The 15,458-nt window shown below is 38.1% G+C and overlaps 2 protein-coding genes across 3 annotated transcripts in view; one reads left to right on the top strand and one right to left on the bottom strand.

Annotated features, from left to right (window-relative positions):
* The first annotated feature begins 800 nt into the window (after nucleotides 1–800).
* On the top strand, nucleotides 801–3,988 carry LOC121295109 (SPRY domain-containing SOCS box protein 3-like). Its single transcript, XM_041219514.1, has 6 exons — nucleotides 801–910; nucleotides 1,312–1,425; nucleotides 1,732–1,877; nucleotides 2,386–2,517; nucleotides 3,193–3,383; nucleotides 3,523–3,988. The coding sequence occupies exons 3-6, from the start codon at nucleotides 1,742–1,744 to the stop codon at nucleotides 3,784–3,786; spliced, it is 723 nt and encodes a 240-aa protein (XP_041075448.1). The 5' UTR covers nucleotides 801–910; nucleotides 1,312–1,425; nucleotides 1,732–1,741; the 3' UTR covers nucleotides 3,787–3,988.
* Nucleotides 3,989–6,637: 2,649 nt separating this feature from the next.
* LOC121294325 (rho GTPase-activating protein 1-like) overlaps nucleotides 6,638–15,458 on the bottom strand; it is an 11,092-nt gene continuing 2,271 nt past the window's right edge. For both annotated transcript variants that reach the window (XM_041217929.1, XM_041217928.1), the window contains exons 2-13: nucleotides 14,040–14,215; nucleotides 13,112–13,195; nucleotides 10,655–10,742; nucleotides 10,041–10,172; nucleotides 9,548–9,634; nucleotides 9,356–9,454; nucleotides 8,896–9,003; nucleotides 8,680–8,756; nucleotides 7,962–8,039; nucleotides 7,717–7,845; nucleotides 7,449–7,552; nucleotides 6,638–7,110 (exon numbers count right to left, since the gene is read on the bottom strand). In XM_041217929.1, coding sequence (XP_041073863.1) covers nucleotides 6,931–7,110; nucleotides 7,449–7,552; nucleotides 7,717–7,845; nucleotides 7,962–8,039; nucleotides 8,680–8,756; nucleotides 8,896–9,003; nucleotides 9,356–9,454; nucleotides 9,548–9,634; nucleotides 10,041–10,172; nucleotides 10,655–10,742; nucleotides 13,112–13,195; nucleotides 14,040–14,178 — 1,305 coding nt within the window. In that variant the 5' untranslated portion in view covers nucleotides 14,179–14,215 and the 3' untranslated portion in view covers nucleotides 6,638–6,930. The remainder of the gene's footprint in view (nucleotides 7,111–7,448; nucleotides 7,553–7,716; nucleotides 7,846–7,961; nucleotides 8,040–8,679; nucleotides 8,757–8,895; nucleotides 9,004–9,355; nucleotides 9,455–9,547; nucleotides 9,635–10,040; nucleotides 10,173–10,654; nucleotides 10,743–13,111; nucleotides 13,196–14,039; nucleotides 14,216–15,458) is intronic.

The following is a 15,458-nucleotide window of genomic DNA, read 5'->3' as shown; positions in this document are numbered from 1 at the left end:
TCTCCTGTATGTCTGGATAGGATAAAGATATGCATATTTTACCAGCTGGAGCAAAGCATTACCTAAGGCTTTTGGATAATGTTAGTCACCATTCCATATTTGTCCATATACTCTGTGTGTGTGTGTGTTAGCAATACTGCAATTCCACATTGTTATAATCGGTTGGCAACACACTCTATAAAGTAACGAGTGGCTTTGTGTTGTTTCACAGAAGTGTAGGGTTACTGTTTGACGTCATGTACACTAGGAAGAGAGCGACGGTTCGTGCTTTTCAACTCGTTTTGCAATGCGTTCTAGTACGTTTTTACCTGTCTCAGGTACCTTTCACAGCCAGACTACACTTACCAGAATGCACTGGGGTGTGAGTTGAAAACCCTGAACTCTCCAAGCAAGGGGTCATGTAAGTAGTGTGTTCTGAATTAAACGAATAAGTAATGAACGAGTTGATGAAAAGCACTAAACTCTCAAACTATTTTATATGTACTACTAGATTCATTGTTAAACGTGACTCGGTTTTAATAAATATTTTTTGGAGCTCTTCTTCCCAACCCAAGATTTAAAATAAATCGAGGTAAGTTTGTATTGCTATTTTTTGTTTAATAGTCTGTACATCTTTGCCAGATTTATGATATAGTTTATATAACTTTAAAAATGTATTTTCTTGTTTTGAAACTTTTAAAAACACCTCTCAGTATGCAGAGGCTATGTATGTAAAGGCAAGTTTTACTGCCAACAGTGTTTTCTGTGCATTATGCAGATTCAAGTTATTTTTGCCACTATAGTAAGAACACAGTACCTGAGGCTCGGTTGACATCCCTGCTCAAGCGCACGTACACTCTTCAGCGGCCAGCATTTGGGCTTTCTCCGAAGGATGGATTTATTCGCCAAAGAAAAATAATCAGATTCCTTAGTGAGTTTACTTTAATTCCAACCCGCGATGCGAATAGTCGTGTAAGATTTTCCTGAGGCGTTGTGATTCATCCTTCAGTAATCGCGATTAATAAGGATAGGATTGTTCAACATGTTTTGTGAACCGTGTCTGCCTGGATGTGTGTTGCAATGATACAATTACAACAGAACAGAAAGCCCCGTGATGTGCTTGATATTCAAATTCATTTAGTGCGCAGCATAAATGCCATTACCTCGCTGTCTGTCTCGCACAGGGAAAGGGGACCTGCAAGTAACATTTGGAATTGCCACAAAAGGCCTGGTATGTGTGCCGCTGTGTCTTTAAGAAAAGGCTGACGGAGGGTGTGTGCATTTGTGGAATCGGATTGGTCACAGTACAGTATCTTGTTTGTGTTTTTCAAGTCCAAGGAGCTGGAACATACCGTACAGACAGTGTCGTAGCTTACTTAAGTCGAATAAAACCGCGGCTCACTGGACACCGACAGACTCGCTGTTTCCCCTGGGCTCACAAACAAGGTACAGTTCCACATATGTTTTATTATTAAGTGCAATGATTGTAATCTATCTACGTTTCAGTTATGGAATTTTTTCAAGCAAGAAGTAATGCTATTGCAGAATGTGAGGTACAGTACAGTGCGGTATGACTTGAATTTGGACTAGGTATTTTTAGGGAATCGCATAGGAAGTTGTGCTGCCCAGTCCTAACATAGCAGATCCTGATATTGATTTATGCTTTAATGTTAATTATATATACAAATAAATAAATAAATCGATAATATATACTTCCAGGTAGAAAATGTCCAGCCTCCCATTATCTTTCAGCAGTGACTATATGGAGGAATTCTGGGAGTGGGATATCAATGCGAAGTCTCCAGCAGCCGTGCTGTCGCCATGCCGACAAGCTGTTTACTTCCACATCGACCCTGTCCGGGAGAGCCAGGGTACAGCAGGGGTCAGGGGGACTAAAGGTTAGCTCAGAAAAAAAAAAAAAAAGTTGTACTTAACCTATCAGTATGAGGCTGTGTGGGTCCAGTGGTTAAAGAAAAGAGTTTGTAACCAGGAGGTCCCAGTTCAAATCCCAGCTCACTGTGTGACCCTGAGCAAGTCACATAACCTTCTTGTGCTCCCTCTTTGGGGTGAGACGTTGTTGTGAGTGACTCTGCAGCTGATGCATAGCTCACACACCCTAGTCTCCGAGTCACATTGGTTAAAGAGTCTGATAAATAAACAAATAATAATATGCATGCTGGAGTCAATTCGTCCACTGCTAGTCACATTGCCCTGATAGGTGGCAGTTGCAGTTCCTGCACTGTATTTAGCTGTGATCTGTTGAGTCTCTCAGTGTTGTAACCCTCAGGAGGTGGTCCAGCCCAGACAACCCTCCAGTGTTTTTGTTAAAGATCACAGCCTATATTTCCCCCTGTTCCAGTGGAATACAGTAAAGGCAGAGAGAGTGAAGCTGTGTGTCTCTGGCAGGTTTTACACATGGGGAGCACTACTGGGAGGTGGAGTTTCTGGAGCCCCCCTACGGGACGTCAGTGATGGTGGGGTTGGGAACAAAGAGTGCACAGCTACACGTGGGGGACTACCAGTTTATCAACCTACTGGGTAAGGTACTGGAATCTGAGAAGCGAGCTGTCATCCTGAATTACAATTTCTCCATTCTTCATTAGTAGCCCTTTCAAGGCTGCCCCATCATGTTTTTAGTATAGCATTTCATTTCTAGTAAGCGTTCATCACTGCACATCAATGTTACTGGTGCCTATTAAAATATGTAGCATACTGTATATAGTAAGACAGTTCCTTCAGAAATCCTCCTGCTTTGCTGGTCTAGAGTAGCCAGGGTGGGAGTAGCCCCAGGGTAATTCTTGTGAGCTGGTGTCAGTTTTGATGGCACTTCTTAGTGATTTCAAGATAATCCTGTGTATGCCAAGTAATCTTTTGTATTTAAGATAATGTTTTAATCTGCATGCTCTGGTGTATAGTCTTTAAAGCATAATTTCTTTCAATAGTTTTGTTTTTGTGTTTTGTTTTTTTTTTTACTCCCAGAATCTGGCTCTTAATCTCAAACAAATAAAATCTGCAGTAGGTGGTGGTGTCTTTTTAACTCCATTAACAAAAATGCTGTTTGTGTTTTCTTTCTCTCTCTCCATATATATTCATGCCAACTTATTTGAATCACTTGCTGTCATCATTAAAATTATGGGTTTGTAAAACAGCTGCATTATTGGACCCATTGGAAAGATGCTTTTCTTGTATAATTGCTGTGTTCTATTTAAACAGGCGTGGATGGTGAGAGCTGGGGGTTGTCTTATAGAGGTTTGGTTTGGCATAATGGAAGAAGCAGGAAGTACACCGAGCCGTTCTATGAGAAGATGACTGTCATCGGTGTTCGTTTGGACCTGCACGCTGGGACCCTGAGCTTTTACAGAAACAGGATCAACCTTGGAGTGGCCTTCACAGGACTGAACAAGGTGAGAGGAAGAGCAAGTATCCTGAATTTCAACTAGTGGCATTGCCACTCTAGAGTTAGAAAAACATGCTGTACATCTCTCTCTCTCTCTCTCTCTCTCTCTCTCTCTCTCTCTCTCTCTCTCTCTCTCTCTCTCTCAGGTGGGAGTCCCGTTGTACCCTCTAGTCAGCTCCACTGCAGCAGAGACAGAGCTGCTCTTAGGTACTCGGAGCTGGGGCTTCACCTCCCTGCAGGAGCGCTGTCTCTGCACTGTGCTGCAGCACCTGGAGGAGGGGGCTCCCATCGACACCCTACCCCTGCCCCGGGATATCCGAGGCCAGCTCCAGGCATATAAAACCGTGGTTCAATTGCACAGAGAAAATACATGTTGGCGACACCAGTCTGGACTTACAGTTAACATATGACTGTGTCATTTTAACACTGAGAGAATGCGACATTACCTTTACAAAATCTTTAATGGTAATGGGGTAGCATTACAAAAGAGCCTTCTATTTTAACTGCAGTGTTCCTTTGAACTCCTGTACAACCAACAAGGTTCTTTATCGGTTCAGCACATTTTTTTTCCGAGGTGTCACACTGACTCTGCAAATTAATTACGTTACCTATATTTTAACATTACATTCTTAATGTCAGTGCAAAGACAACAGGGCTAGCCAGAGATTGGGCAATGTTTGTTAGGTTGTTTTTTCTTGTGTACAGTTTCCTTGTAACTGATGACATTGCATTCTGGGAGATGTAGTTGTTAGTGGAAGTTTTAGGGGAGGCAGACAAGCTGTGCAGCAAAACTGCTATGCATATTTTTACTCGTGAAATCTTAAATTTATTGCGTATTTGGGATTTTTTAATGCGTAAAAACAGCAGGTATACAGCTTATTGGGCTGGTGCTTGTAGGGTTTGTTTTTTTTTAATTGTTGTACATTTATTTATAAAGTACTGTTACAATGAATCTACCTCTTGTTGATAATTTTTTTTTTTAAAACAGGTAAAAATAACCAAAGCATTATAAAGAAGAATGCTGTTATAGGACACAAGGCATATGCATGAAAATATTGTTTATCGCTGCTAAATACATGTGAAGGAAAATGTGTAGTTTTATGTATCTTGGTATACCATAACTGATATGTTTACATTACTCTTACAACTCTGTAACAGTCATGCAATAATTAATGAATTAAAAACAAATCACAACCACTGTTTGTCTTTGTTCATATTTTTAATACAATAGCTTTATAATTCAGAATAGATCATAAAAAGGTCAGTTTTGAAAACAACAAATTGGGAATAAAACAGCCAGTACAGAACTGATCTTGGCTTAAGCAGATTGAAAGAACAGAACAGCCTTTTTCCAGCGCAGAAGTAAAAAAAAAGTACAACTTTACATTTCTTTATAAAGTTCACATTACAATACAAAATACTAGTTTGATATAATGTGTACTATATATATATATATATATATATATATATATATATATATATATATATATATATATATATATATATATATATATATATATATATATATATATATATATAAAAATAATAGTTTGATCATTATATAATATCCACTTGACAACAAAATGCTGTGACACAGTTTGGTGTTGTAATCACTGAAATAAGGCACACAACCATTGTTTAAGAGAACAGTATGTATGCCTACTGAATCGTATATTGTCTTCAAAGGACGGGTACCCAGTGCCAACTATGCTGACAATGGGTGTAGTGTTGGAGTTCTGTGTTGAAAGCTTAGTGAATTATCCCAGTCTACCTCTAAATCCTATACAGTAACTACCATGCTAAACAAAGTCTGAAGTAAAATGAGAAGCACACAGATCACTAAGGAACATAAAGAATGAATACATCTCACTGGTATGCAAAGGGAAAGACATTTTTCAACACTTACATACGTACAATGTTTTGAAACTGCTTCTGTAAGCTTTTAGCTCCCCCTGTTGACTTTGCGCAAGGGTAAAACCTTCATAACGTCACAAATTAGGAGCACAGACATTTTTATTTCTTATCCTGAATCTTTAGCAACAATGAATATCAGCAATTTACCATCCACTGTCAATTATAACAAACTTGCAGATTTACTCTTTAGTTCTGTTTTACATAGAGTACAGGACTAGCTAGTACTCCATCTTTGTACCAATTGCAACACCACCCGACCTTTTTAAACATTTTGAGTAGTGCAGCTCTTCCATATACATTTCTGTGCAACTCATTGTATATTTTAGAAGTCATTCTGAAACCAGATTTGTACTCTTAACTTATGAGAATTTAAAAAAGAAACCCTTTTATTGCAATGTACAAGTTTTCTTATGGGCTGTATGTTTCTAATCCCTTATAGATAACTGCTAACACATGACACGCTCAACTGGAAAAATGATATATATATATTTTTTTTTTAATGTTTTGTTCAATTATCTTTTTTTTTTTTTTAATTGGCAGTATATACACAGATTTTAAATAAAGCATTGCTATTTACAGAATTATAAAACAGTATGTGAATCCACTTAAGAATTTGTGTTTTTAAAATTAAAATGACATACTAAAGCTGTACTTCTATACGTACCATGTAGAAACCATCAAATCCAAAATACATGAAAACTAACCTTTTAAAAACTGCAAATATACAACGTAAAGCCTCACGTAAATAGAAACACTCTATGAACTGCATTTTCCAATCTAAGTTTACTGGACTGTACAGTGCAATGCAATACAGTGCTCACCCATTATACAGCAGAACCAGTTATAAACTGCCTGTTCGTGGCTCCCAATAGCCCATACCACTCCATTATCACACAGCCTTGCAACTATAGCGTGAAAAATTGGGCAGCACTGTGCGACTCTAATAGAAGGCTGAGCATGGGAAAAAGTGTGGTACCTAAGTGTATGTATGTGTGCTGCTAATAATAGATAAAAACATGTTTTCAGATGCCACTCCCCTCTGATCACCACCCAGCCACTGCATTCCTACTTAGTACCTTCTTTGGCAGTCACGTCATAACCCTTTTCAAAGATTTATTTACTCGGATGCAGTATTCAGTAACCTTTTCAAAGATTTATTATATATATATATATATATATATAATATATATATATATGATATCTTAATCTATAAGCCATCATAATGTTATCTATCTTCTCTCTATTAGATCAGTCAGTCGACGGATTACAAAACTAAAATACTATAATGTTTATAATTATATTATATATATATATATATCTATATATATATATCTATAATTTCTAAAGATAAAACTAGAAGATTGCTTTAAATAGTGCCGGAAATACAAATATGTACAGTACCATGTTTTCAGATGCCAAGATAACAGGAAGCCCGCTTCCATTGTTACATTCATTATTTATTTTTTTTTGCTGTCTGTCCAAAGCCTGTCAGCTATTTTACCCCAAAATACAATCCCTTTTATCCGTATCCAGCCATTACATTCTTTAATATACCCCCAAACCAACTGAAACAACATGCATTTGGCATTTACAAAAGGAAAGAGAAACAAGGGGTACTGTGTGTGAGCTGAGACACAGAGTTATGGGCTGCCCTCCTCGAAGATCTCCTTGTGATTGTCCAGCAGCATCCTTGTGAAGCTGTTGATTGGTCCGATGGAACGCAGTGTCATGGCATCATCTTTCCCCCACAGGAGGTTGGGTCCGAACACCACAGCGAGATTCATGTTGTTCATCTTATTAGAATCACACTGGCCAGACACCTGCAGTAAAGGTCATATTCTCAAGCTTTACAAAAATCATTCTAGTTCATTCAGGTTCTGCTAGGATGCACACCAATGCAATTTTTAAGTATTAAGAGGTTACGCTTAATGGCATTTCACAGGTAGTCTGTTACGCTAAATCTATGCAAGTTAGGTATGCAAACCGATGGGTATTAAAATGTCCATGATAGGTAAGATTTATGCAATATTTAATTAGCAATAATCCCTTTGGGATGATGACAAACAACACCACAAATGTCCTCTACAAACTCCCAAAAATATCTGTTCAGCCTATATTTTCTCATATTATACCCATGTAATGGCTGATTTTCTCTTACCTGCACAAGGAACTGAGTGAGGTACCTGAGTGACGCAAAGTTCTCCTTTGGAAGGGTCCCTAGCATGTTTCGCACAATGTTGACTTTTGCACCTTCTTCAACATCTGAAAAACAGCAAAAGCTGAATATTCCACCAATTGTGAGAAATACAGAATTTGACACATGATAATTAACATGCTTGTAGTGCACCGTCTTTAATCTGTATTAGGTTGTGTTGTTCGTGGTTCTCAGTCTTATCAGAAAGCGATACCAATCAGTTCACACTTACTGTGGAAGTTGACAATGTCATTATAGAGCTGAAAGGTGAGGAGTGGCTCTGGGAGCTCCCTAAGGAATGTCTTCAGGATCACAGCAGGAAGATGAACATCTTCATACTGATAGAAGCTTACTGGATCCCCTAGAACAAGCAGATGGAATGGGGAGTCACAACACAGTACCACTTGCAATTCTAAAAGAACATCTAGTCAATTGCATGACCCATCATTAGATTACAGGGCTATTTTAGTCACTTACCAGTGTTATATTTATTCTGGATTTCTCTGACCAAACTTATACTGCCCGACCTCCGGAATATTCCTTCTGTGCACATACCTAACGAAATGGAAAAACACTCATTTACCAAAAGGAAGAAGCATGTCTTTAATCTATTTATCTATCTATATACACACACGTGTATTTTTATTTCTGAACAGATTTAAATTATATTTTCCATTCTAGCAAGGGCACAGCAGTCCAATGCGATAAGCCAGAGTACAGTACAACATGTCAACAGGAATGACTGCAACGGTGACTCATTTCGGATGACAGCTTTATGTGCCCTTTATTCCTGTAGCAAATGCTGCTTAACCACGTCAGCCCCAGGGCGTATGCATGTATGTCAAATGAAAGAGCACTTGCAGCTCCATGCCATGCAAAAATGACTGTTTTTAATTCATAGTAACCACTGTACTGTGTTATTATTTTGCGAAACCTTTTTGTTTGGGACTGTTATTATTATTTTAGACCAATTTCTGTGGTAAAAAAAACAATTGCAATAGTTTCAAAATCTGGTACCTGGAATGCACATTCAATTTTGCGTCTGGAGTTGAAGAGGTTAAGGCTAACTAAACCTAGCACACATTCTACATCGTTTTTACATTAGCAAAGCAAACCTGTTTTTTTTGCACTGGTGTAAAACCAATGTTACCTCTCCCTGGTCTCCTGGACAGCATGGCTTACTATAACTGCTCACCATTTTCCTTCAAATAGCCAATTGTCTCTCTCATAACTAGAGGAACTGGATCTTTATCAGGGCTCTTCTCCCACAATCTGGAAACAAAGATCAGACATATCAGTGGTAGATGCCATTATAGTTCAATACAGAAACCTAAATGTCAGTTTGATGGGCATCAAATAAGGCAAATTGTAGCATATGGGTTTTAGTATGGATGGGAAATCCATTACTCACTGTGCAAGAGGAACTCCAAACTGCTGGTTTGGCAGTGGGGGTCTTGGAGGGGCTGGTTTCTGACCCTGAGGTTGGAACTTCAGTCCTGTTCTGATCTTTTCATCATAGCTTAAAAAAGAAAGAAAAAAAGTAAGAAACTCATCTGCATATTTGTGGTTTAAAAAAATAAATATACAATTTACCAAAACCTACACATCTGAATATGTCAATAATGTTCCAAAGTTCATCTGTAACATGTACTGTAGTCAACACCACGCTGCTTATGTTCACAAAGAAATCCTCAGAATATAGAACGAAACGCATCGTTTCATCAAACCTGTACTTGTCAAATTAATAATGGCTAATAGTATACTAGGATATGAGTAAACTTTCTTTCAAAATGTAACTGTGCAAAAGAGATGTGGTCAATTCAAAAATTCAGTCTACACATACAGTGCTGTACTATTTATAGTAATCTTACGTTTTCACCCGTTTGGGTATCACAAGCTGTTCACATTTCACATGCTCTTCCAACTCACTCAAGTAGTTCATGTAGAAAATCTTCCGTCCAAACTTGAAGCTGAGAATGAAAAATTGGATTTTTAAAATCATCGCTTGCAACTGAAGGGGGGGGGATATTATGAGATTTAAATGCAAATAATAATAATTTTACCTGAGGAATGGTTTAAACAGAATAAGTACAGTTCTGATGAAATTGGTGGGGTGGACAATGTAGAGGGCCTTGATATTCTTCTTATATCTGCAAAAAAAAATTCACAGGGTATGCTTAAGAGATGTAATGAACTATGAAGCAAACCTCTGATGCAATTCAGACTGATTAAAGTGTTGTGTCCAATACAGTTTTACAAACCACTCCTATGCATTTCAGGTAGGGGGTTGCTTATTGACTAGAAGACAGAGACAAGGGAGATCTAGGTATTCTGTAAAATTTTAACATCTCCTATTTTGAAAACCCAAGTGGTCCTCCCAAATTAAAACATCATGTATTTGATCAGACAGAGTTTCAGAATACTGTACAAATTAATATGAACCACATCCTCATATGAGTTCAGTATTTAGAACTACTAAAATAAACGTTACAAGTTCAATGACAAAGTTTTGAGTAGAAGTTTTTTTTCGTTATCCTTAATGAAGGAATCGCTTACTTTCTATCAAATTCCCGATATGCATCTCGGAGCCAGGTAAAGGATGGCTTGTTCTCACTGGTGAGTCCTTGGTGAAAATAAATGAGTGTGTAATCACTTTCAACGTACTGATCCAGAGTGTGCTTTAGGTACCTGAGAAACAGAAAAAGGGGTTGTGGGAAAAACATGAGATAAGGCATCATATAACACACATGCTGAAATGACTTTAAAACATTTTAAATTCCTAATAATAGACAATAGTTGCCATCGCTGACTTAAAAACGGGTCTAAAGAAAATGTGCTTGTACGAAGTGATGATTTATGTTTAACAGCTGTACTAGTACGCCACATTATTAAGAATTGTACAGTAGACGATTTTTGTCTGTGAAGCAATAAGACAAAATGTAAGTCAAAGTAAAAAAAATATAAATGGAGACCATTTAAGAATAAGGTGTCTCACAATGTGTTGTTTTTCCGATCAGTAAGAGATAATAAAAATGAAATTGCAGTAGTTGGCCATGTCATGATTTGCACATAACGAATCTGACTCAGATGTAGATAAAAAGTGCAAACAAGCAGAAGAACTTCTATTATGAGGAACAGAGAATTGTAATCAGCAGGAAACAGTTACTGACCCCAACAGTTTGTGATGGTCAAGCTCATGATTTGGGGGCATCCGACAGGCACTGAACACAATAACTTTCCTGCCGTAGTTATCATCACCTAGGATGGAAAACAAAAAGCACTTCCTGTAAAAACAGTGCTGGTCTCATCTTGAAAACAAGATCAATTATTCAGGAAAAGGAAAAAAAAAAAAGCTATTAATAGAAAAAGTGTGTGGCCTGTATCATTGATATGGTCAGAGGCTTAAACAATGTGGCACTGAAACAGTGTTTATGGGGAAACATCTTGACTGAGAGAATCATAGAGTGCAGCTGTGTACCAAATAGCCAATGTCTCCAGTGTTTATTACCTGTAAACCAAAATGTCACATGGCCTCGATATGGCAGCTATGGTAATGTTCTAGGAGTGATACAAGTTGTCTCATATGCTTTATAAGAAAACAGCTAAACTTTCCCTTTAATTACTTGCAGAATAAAGCACTGCACACTCAACCACGAATATGCTGTGTTTCAAACAGTAGTGTAAGATAAAGGCACACATTTTTAAAATCTACACTCAACTACATTTCTGTTCATGTACCTTATTTTAGTGTTAGAAGTAGTACATGAAGCAATAATGTATGAAGATGTGCAAACGATTGTTTGCAATTACCACAATGGTTTCACACACTTGCTTTTTGGTCAATCAAACTACAGCAAACAGTACATTCTGCCATAAAAGTTTAAAGCTACAAAGTAACACGCACACTGGTTTACCAAAAGAAAAAAAGTCATGCGATGCTGAGTCAAAAGGATACATGCGTATTTTTTTGCAGAACCCCAGTATATATATATATATATAGGCTTCTCGCAAATGTTTGCCCTACCCCACCCCCCCGCGGTACCCTGTGTATTCTTGTGTGTGTAGACTGATTTTATGTTTATTTTTCTTGGGGGAGAGAAATTACGTGCAATGGACTCAGAAATTTTTACGTGGTACATTAGTTTGTAAACAAACAAATGTTTGTTGTTTTTTTTTGTTCAAAAAGTTAGTACAAGATAGTTAAAAAAAAGGTAACATTCCCACTCATGGATCATTTTAATTAGCAGCTTTTAAACTATAAATAGCCTGGCTAAACGTCGGTCGGGAGTTCAGTATGAAGCAACAGACAAGCAAGCAAAGTGTGAGAAGGAGAGCGGGTTGGGAGAGGGGAAGAGGGAATGGGCTCGCCCCAGGTTCGGCTGCCGGAGCGGGACTGAAGCGTCTCCTCTACCGGAGAAAGCTGCAGCTCCTCTAACAGCAAAAAAGGAAATACATTAGGAAAGATAACCACATGATAGGCCTAATATTTATTTAGTTATAAAACTAATGCTGAATAAGAGGTCTGTGTTATGAAGTGCCAGCGCAGCTTTTCTTCAGACACCAAATCAGATGGGAGACAGAAACGGAAGTTAGACTGAGAAACTGTTTATAGTTTGAACAACACTGGTACTGTATTTACTGTAGAAATATTGCATGAATCGCTAGTACAGGGAATTGGGGGACATGCTGTAGGAGAGTTATATCCGAAGCACATTATAAGCCTTATAGCGAGGGAGCACTGTGTGTGTGTGTGTATATATATATATATATATATACACACACACACACACACACACACACACACACACACACACACACACACACACACACATATCAAAAGTTTATTAGATTTACTAAATAGGTCAGTGACTGAACACATGACAACTCTCAAGTCATGTTTGTGAAATGCACAAGGTCTCACTGTAAAACTCACACTCACACGAAGTGCAGTGCCAGGCTATCTTACAACAAACAAATCAAGCACCAGCTTGCAGAATTCACTTTTGTTATCAGAACAGCAAGCCATGCAGTGTTGTTGTCAGGCTTTATTTTCTTTTGGGGGGGGGGGTTAACATAGTTGATTGCAGGTGTAAAAATAAACTTCCAAACTTTCTACTGATGCAAATGCTTAGCATCCAAGAGTGAATATCTTTTACATAATTAACCTTTTATCTGTTCATTATTCTTTAAGCGTAGTCTTTGAGGGCTGCTGTTTCTTTCTTATCTCCTGACGTGCTCATGTGATCTAGGGATCTATAAATCTTCCTAGGGATTTTTTGTATTCTATGTTACATCAGTTTTCACCAACTTATTACACAGTAATAATGTCATTTTGTATATATCCAAACCACCATGAATGTATTATCCTGAACCATGAATACAAAAGAGCTGTTAACTGGGTTTTTTTTTGTGTGAGTTTTTTTTGGTTCCTCTTTAATAGCTGAAAGAAGTAAACCAGTGAGTTGAGTCAGATGAAAAGGGAAATACGAAATACACTGGGTTAAAAAAAAAAGAATGCAGTTACGGGTACCTTTGCACTTCAATCAAATCAATAATCTGCATAAGAAAACCCAAAACAAAGAGCTGAGGCATGTTTGTAACCCAGTCCTTCGAAAGGGCTGTATTACCTGCCACTTCCACAATATGATGTCTTGCAATGTCATAGTAGGGGTCGTCCCATTTACAGTCCAACCTTTTGGAAAAGTCAGTTTCTACAAAAAAAAAACAAAAAAACCAAAACAATTAGTTACATAAAATCAATGAAAAAACTGCATACCCCACTTCACAACACATGATAAATGAACACAGTTCTTAGATGAAAGGTTTCTACATACTGACATTTGTGAATGTTTGAGTGTGTGTGTGTGTGTGTGTGTGTGTGTGTGTTGGAAGGAGATAAAGTAAACTAGTCAACAAAACATTAATAACACCAATACAATGCATCTGTTATTCTGTTTAAAAGGGGAAACATGCAGACTATCTTTGTATTGTTTTGTTTTCTAAATCCATGGTGATGCAAAGTTGATTCACTAAGTTTAACCGCAGAATAAACCAGTGACCTCAGATTTATTACTATTTTTTCATTGGCTGGCAATACAGAGTAGAAAAATGCCAAAGGCTTCATTTTAAATGGTGTAGCCTGGTGCTGAACTAAAAGAAAAAAAAATGTGATTAGTGATGTTCTAGTTATTTATGTTAGTGTTCCCACTAAATACTTGGCTCCAATTTAACATGAGACTTGCAGATTTGGGTCTGTGGAATCTCAGCGGATGTGAAGTTCCAAAACGGGCTGATAGCATGAGAGAGTCACTGTGTGGGTCCAGGCACACGTGAGGAGCATCTGAATAAACTCTCGAAGAATAAAGGATTCTGTAACTGTAACGCAATCCCGAGACATACAAGGTCTCCTCCAACACTGTTCAGTTCCCCGCTCGTGCGCTTCATGATATAGAAGATTTCCAAGCTAGACTGAGCTACTATAATATAAATAATGAACTTGCTCTAGTTCTGCAGTTCTTCAAAACTGACAATGACAATGCAAGCCCAGGATCTTACCAGACTTGCTCATTCCAAGCTCCTCTTCAGAAAGCCACTTTCTGTCTTCCAGTGGGGAGAGTTTAAGTTGGTCCAAGGCATTGGCTGGGTCATCAGAAGCCAGGTCATCCTGCAAGTCTGTCAGTAGATCTGATGCCATGCCCAAAACTGTACTTTTATCCTATAACTCTAAAAACCTAAAATCAAGAGAAGAAAAGCTCCTTTCAAATGTTTGAAGGCTACTGGTTCCTACCGTTTATTTAAAGAATTATACATTTACCAACAACTTCCAATGGACTGCACCTTTTCCTTTTGTCTCCCATTTTCAGTCATAAAACTACCTATACTATATACACAGAATCACCCGTGACCATCTTTAAAACAGGCAATAGCAGTTTATTAGCAAAATAAATAAAAAATACATATAACCTGTAGCTTTAACACTAGAAGCCCAGTGGCGGTCATTTTGGCGGTTTTTGGTTTTAAAATGTAATTTTCTCCAGTCGTGTAACACATATGGAGCTGTGATTTCATGTACCTTTCTGCCCATATGTATTAAATAGTCTCACAAAGCATGAAACGTGCGAGTGCAGAAATAAAGGAGATATATTACATTATACGTAAAAGCCCAGGGAGCAGTCTCAGTGACTGCCACACAGAAAACAATTGTATTGTGATTATACAGAACGGTATTCTACTTTATTATTTTTATTTACCAGTCCACAGTGTGTTTAGCTGTAATCAGATTAGTCTCTACTCTCTGCCTGAGCGAATGACTCAGGGTCTAATCAGCCTTTTGAAACGCTGGCGCCTGCTTGCCAGCTGTGCTGCTTTGGTCAGTCGATTAGCATCGGGACTAGTGAAAACAAATTCCAGAGATCGTGGAGCTTTACTACGCAACAAAATATGGAGTGGATGTTTTGGATCAGATGGCACAGAAGTATTCTGTGAAAGCTGGCTCCCAACGGTGGTCTGTTCAGGTGTTTTACAATGTATTGGACCTAGCAGCCATCAACTCCTGGGTACTTTACAAAGAATGTACAGAGAAGAATTTACCAAGGAGAGAATATATTTTACAGTTAGCACAGGAACTTCGCAAGAAGCATTTGGAACAGAGGGAGATTGCCAAGCGTGTACCCACAGCTGAAGCTGGCAACCCCATTGAGAGCCGCAAGAGACGCCAATGTCAGGTTGGCAAGTGCAATAAAAATAAAACTTTCGGGCAGCTGAGCCGTGCAGAAAGGCTGCGTGGAGAAGAGCATTATCTGTGTTGATTGTGAACAGCCTTAGACTGAAGGTAAAGAATTAGACTTCTTGTGCTGTGCGTTTCTGTAAAATGTTTTTTTCTAAGTTTATTTATCTACGTTGTTCGCTTTTGCTCATCTGACAATAAACCGATTGCTGTTGAAAATGTATTGCTATCGTTTCAGTTACATAAAT

The sequence above is a fragment of the Polyodon spathula genome, chromosome 19, assembly GCF_017654505.1.
Source record: "Polyodon spathula isolate WHYD16114869_AA chromosome 19, ASM1765450v1, whole genome shotgun sequence".
In the NCBI taxonomy this organism is placed as follows: domain Eukaryota; kingdom Metazoa; phylum Chordata; class Actinopteri; order Acipenseriformes; family Polyodontidae; genus Polyodon; species Polyodon spathula.
The sequence above is the reverse complement of the archived record's forward strand: the minus strand, read 5'-3'. Positions and strand labels throughout refer to the sequence as shown.

Excerpts from the sequence above, each read along its gene's own strand:
- LOC121295109 (XM_041219514.1), top strand. The coding sequence starts at position 1,742 with ATGGAGGAATTCTGGGAGTGGGATATCAATGCGAAGTCTCCAGCAGCC. Across the intron at positions 2,518-3,192 it reads CCAGTTTATCAACCTACTGG|GCGTGGATGGTGAGAGCTGG; the intron begins GTAAGGTACTGG and ends CTATTTAAACAG. Across the intron at positions 3,384-3,522 it reads CCTTCACAGGACTGAACAAG|GTGGGAGTCCCGTTGTACCC; the intron begins GTGAGAGGAAGA and ends TCTCTCTCTCAG.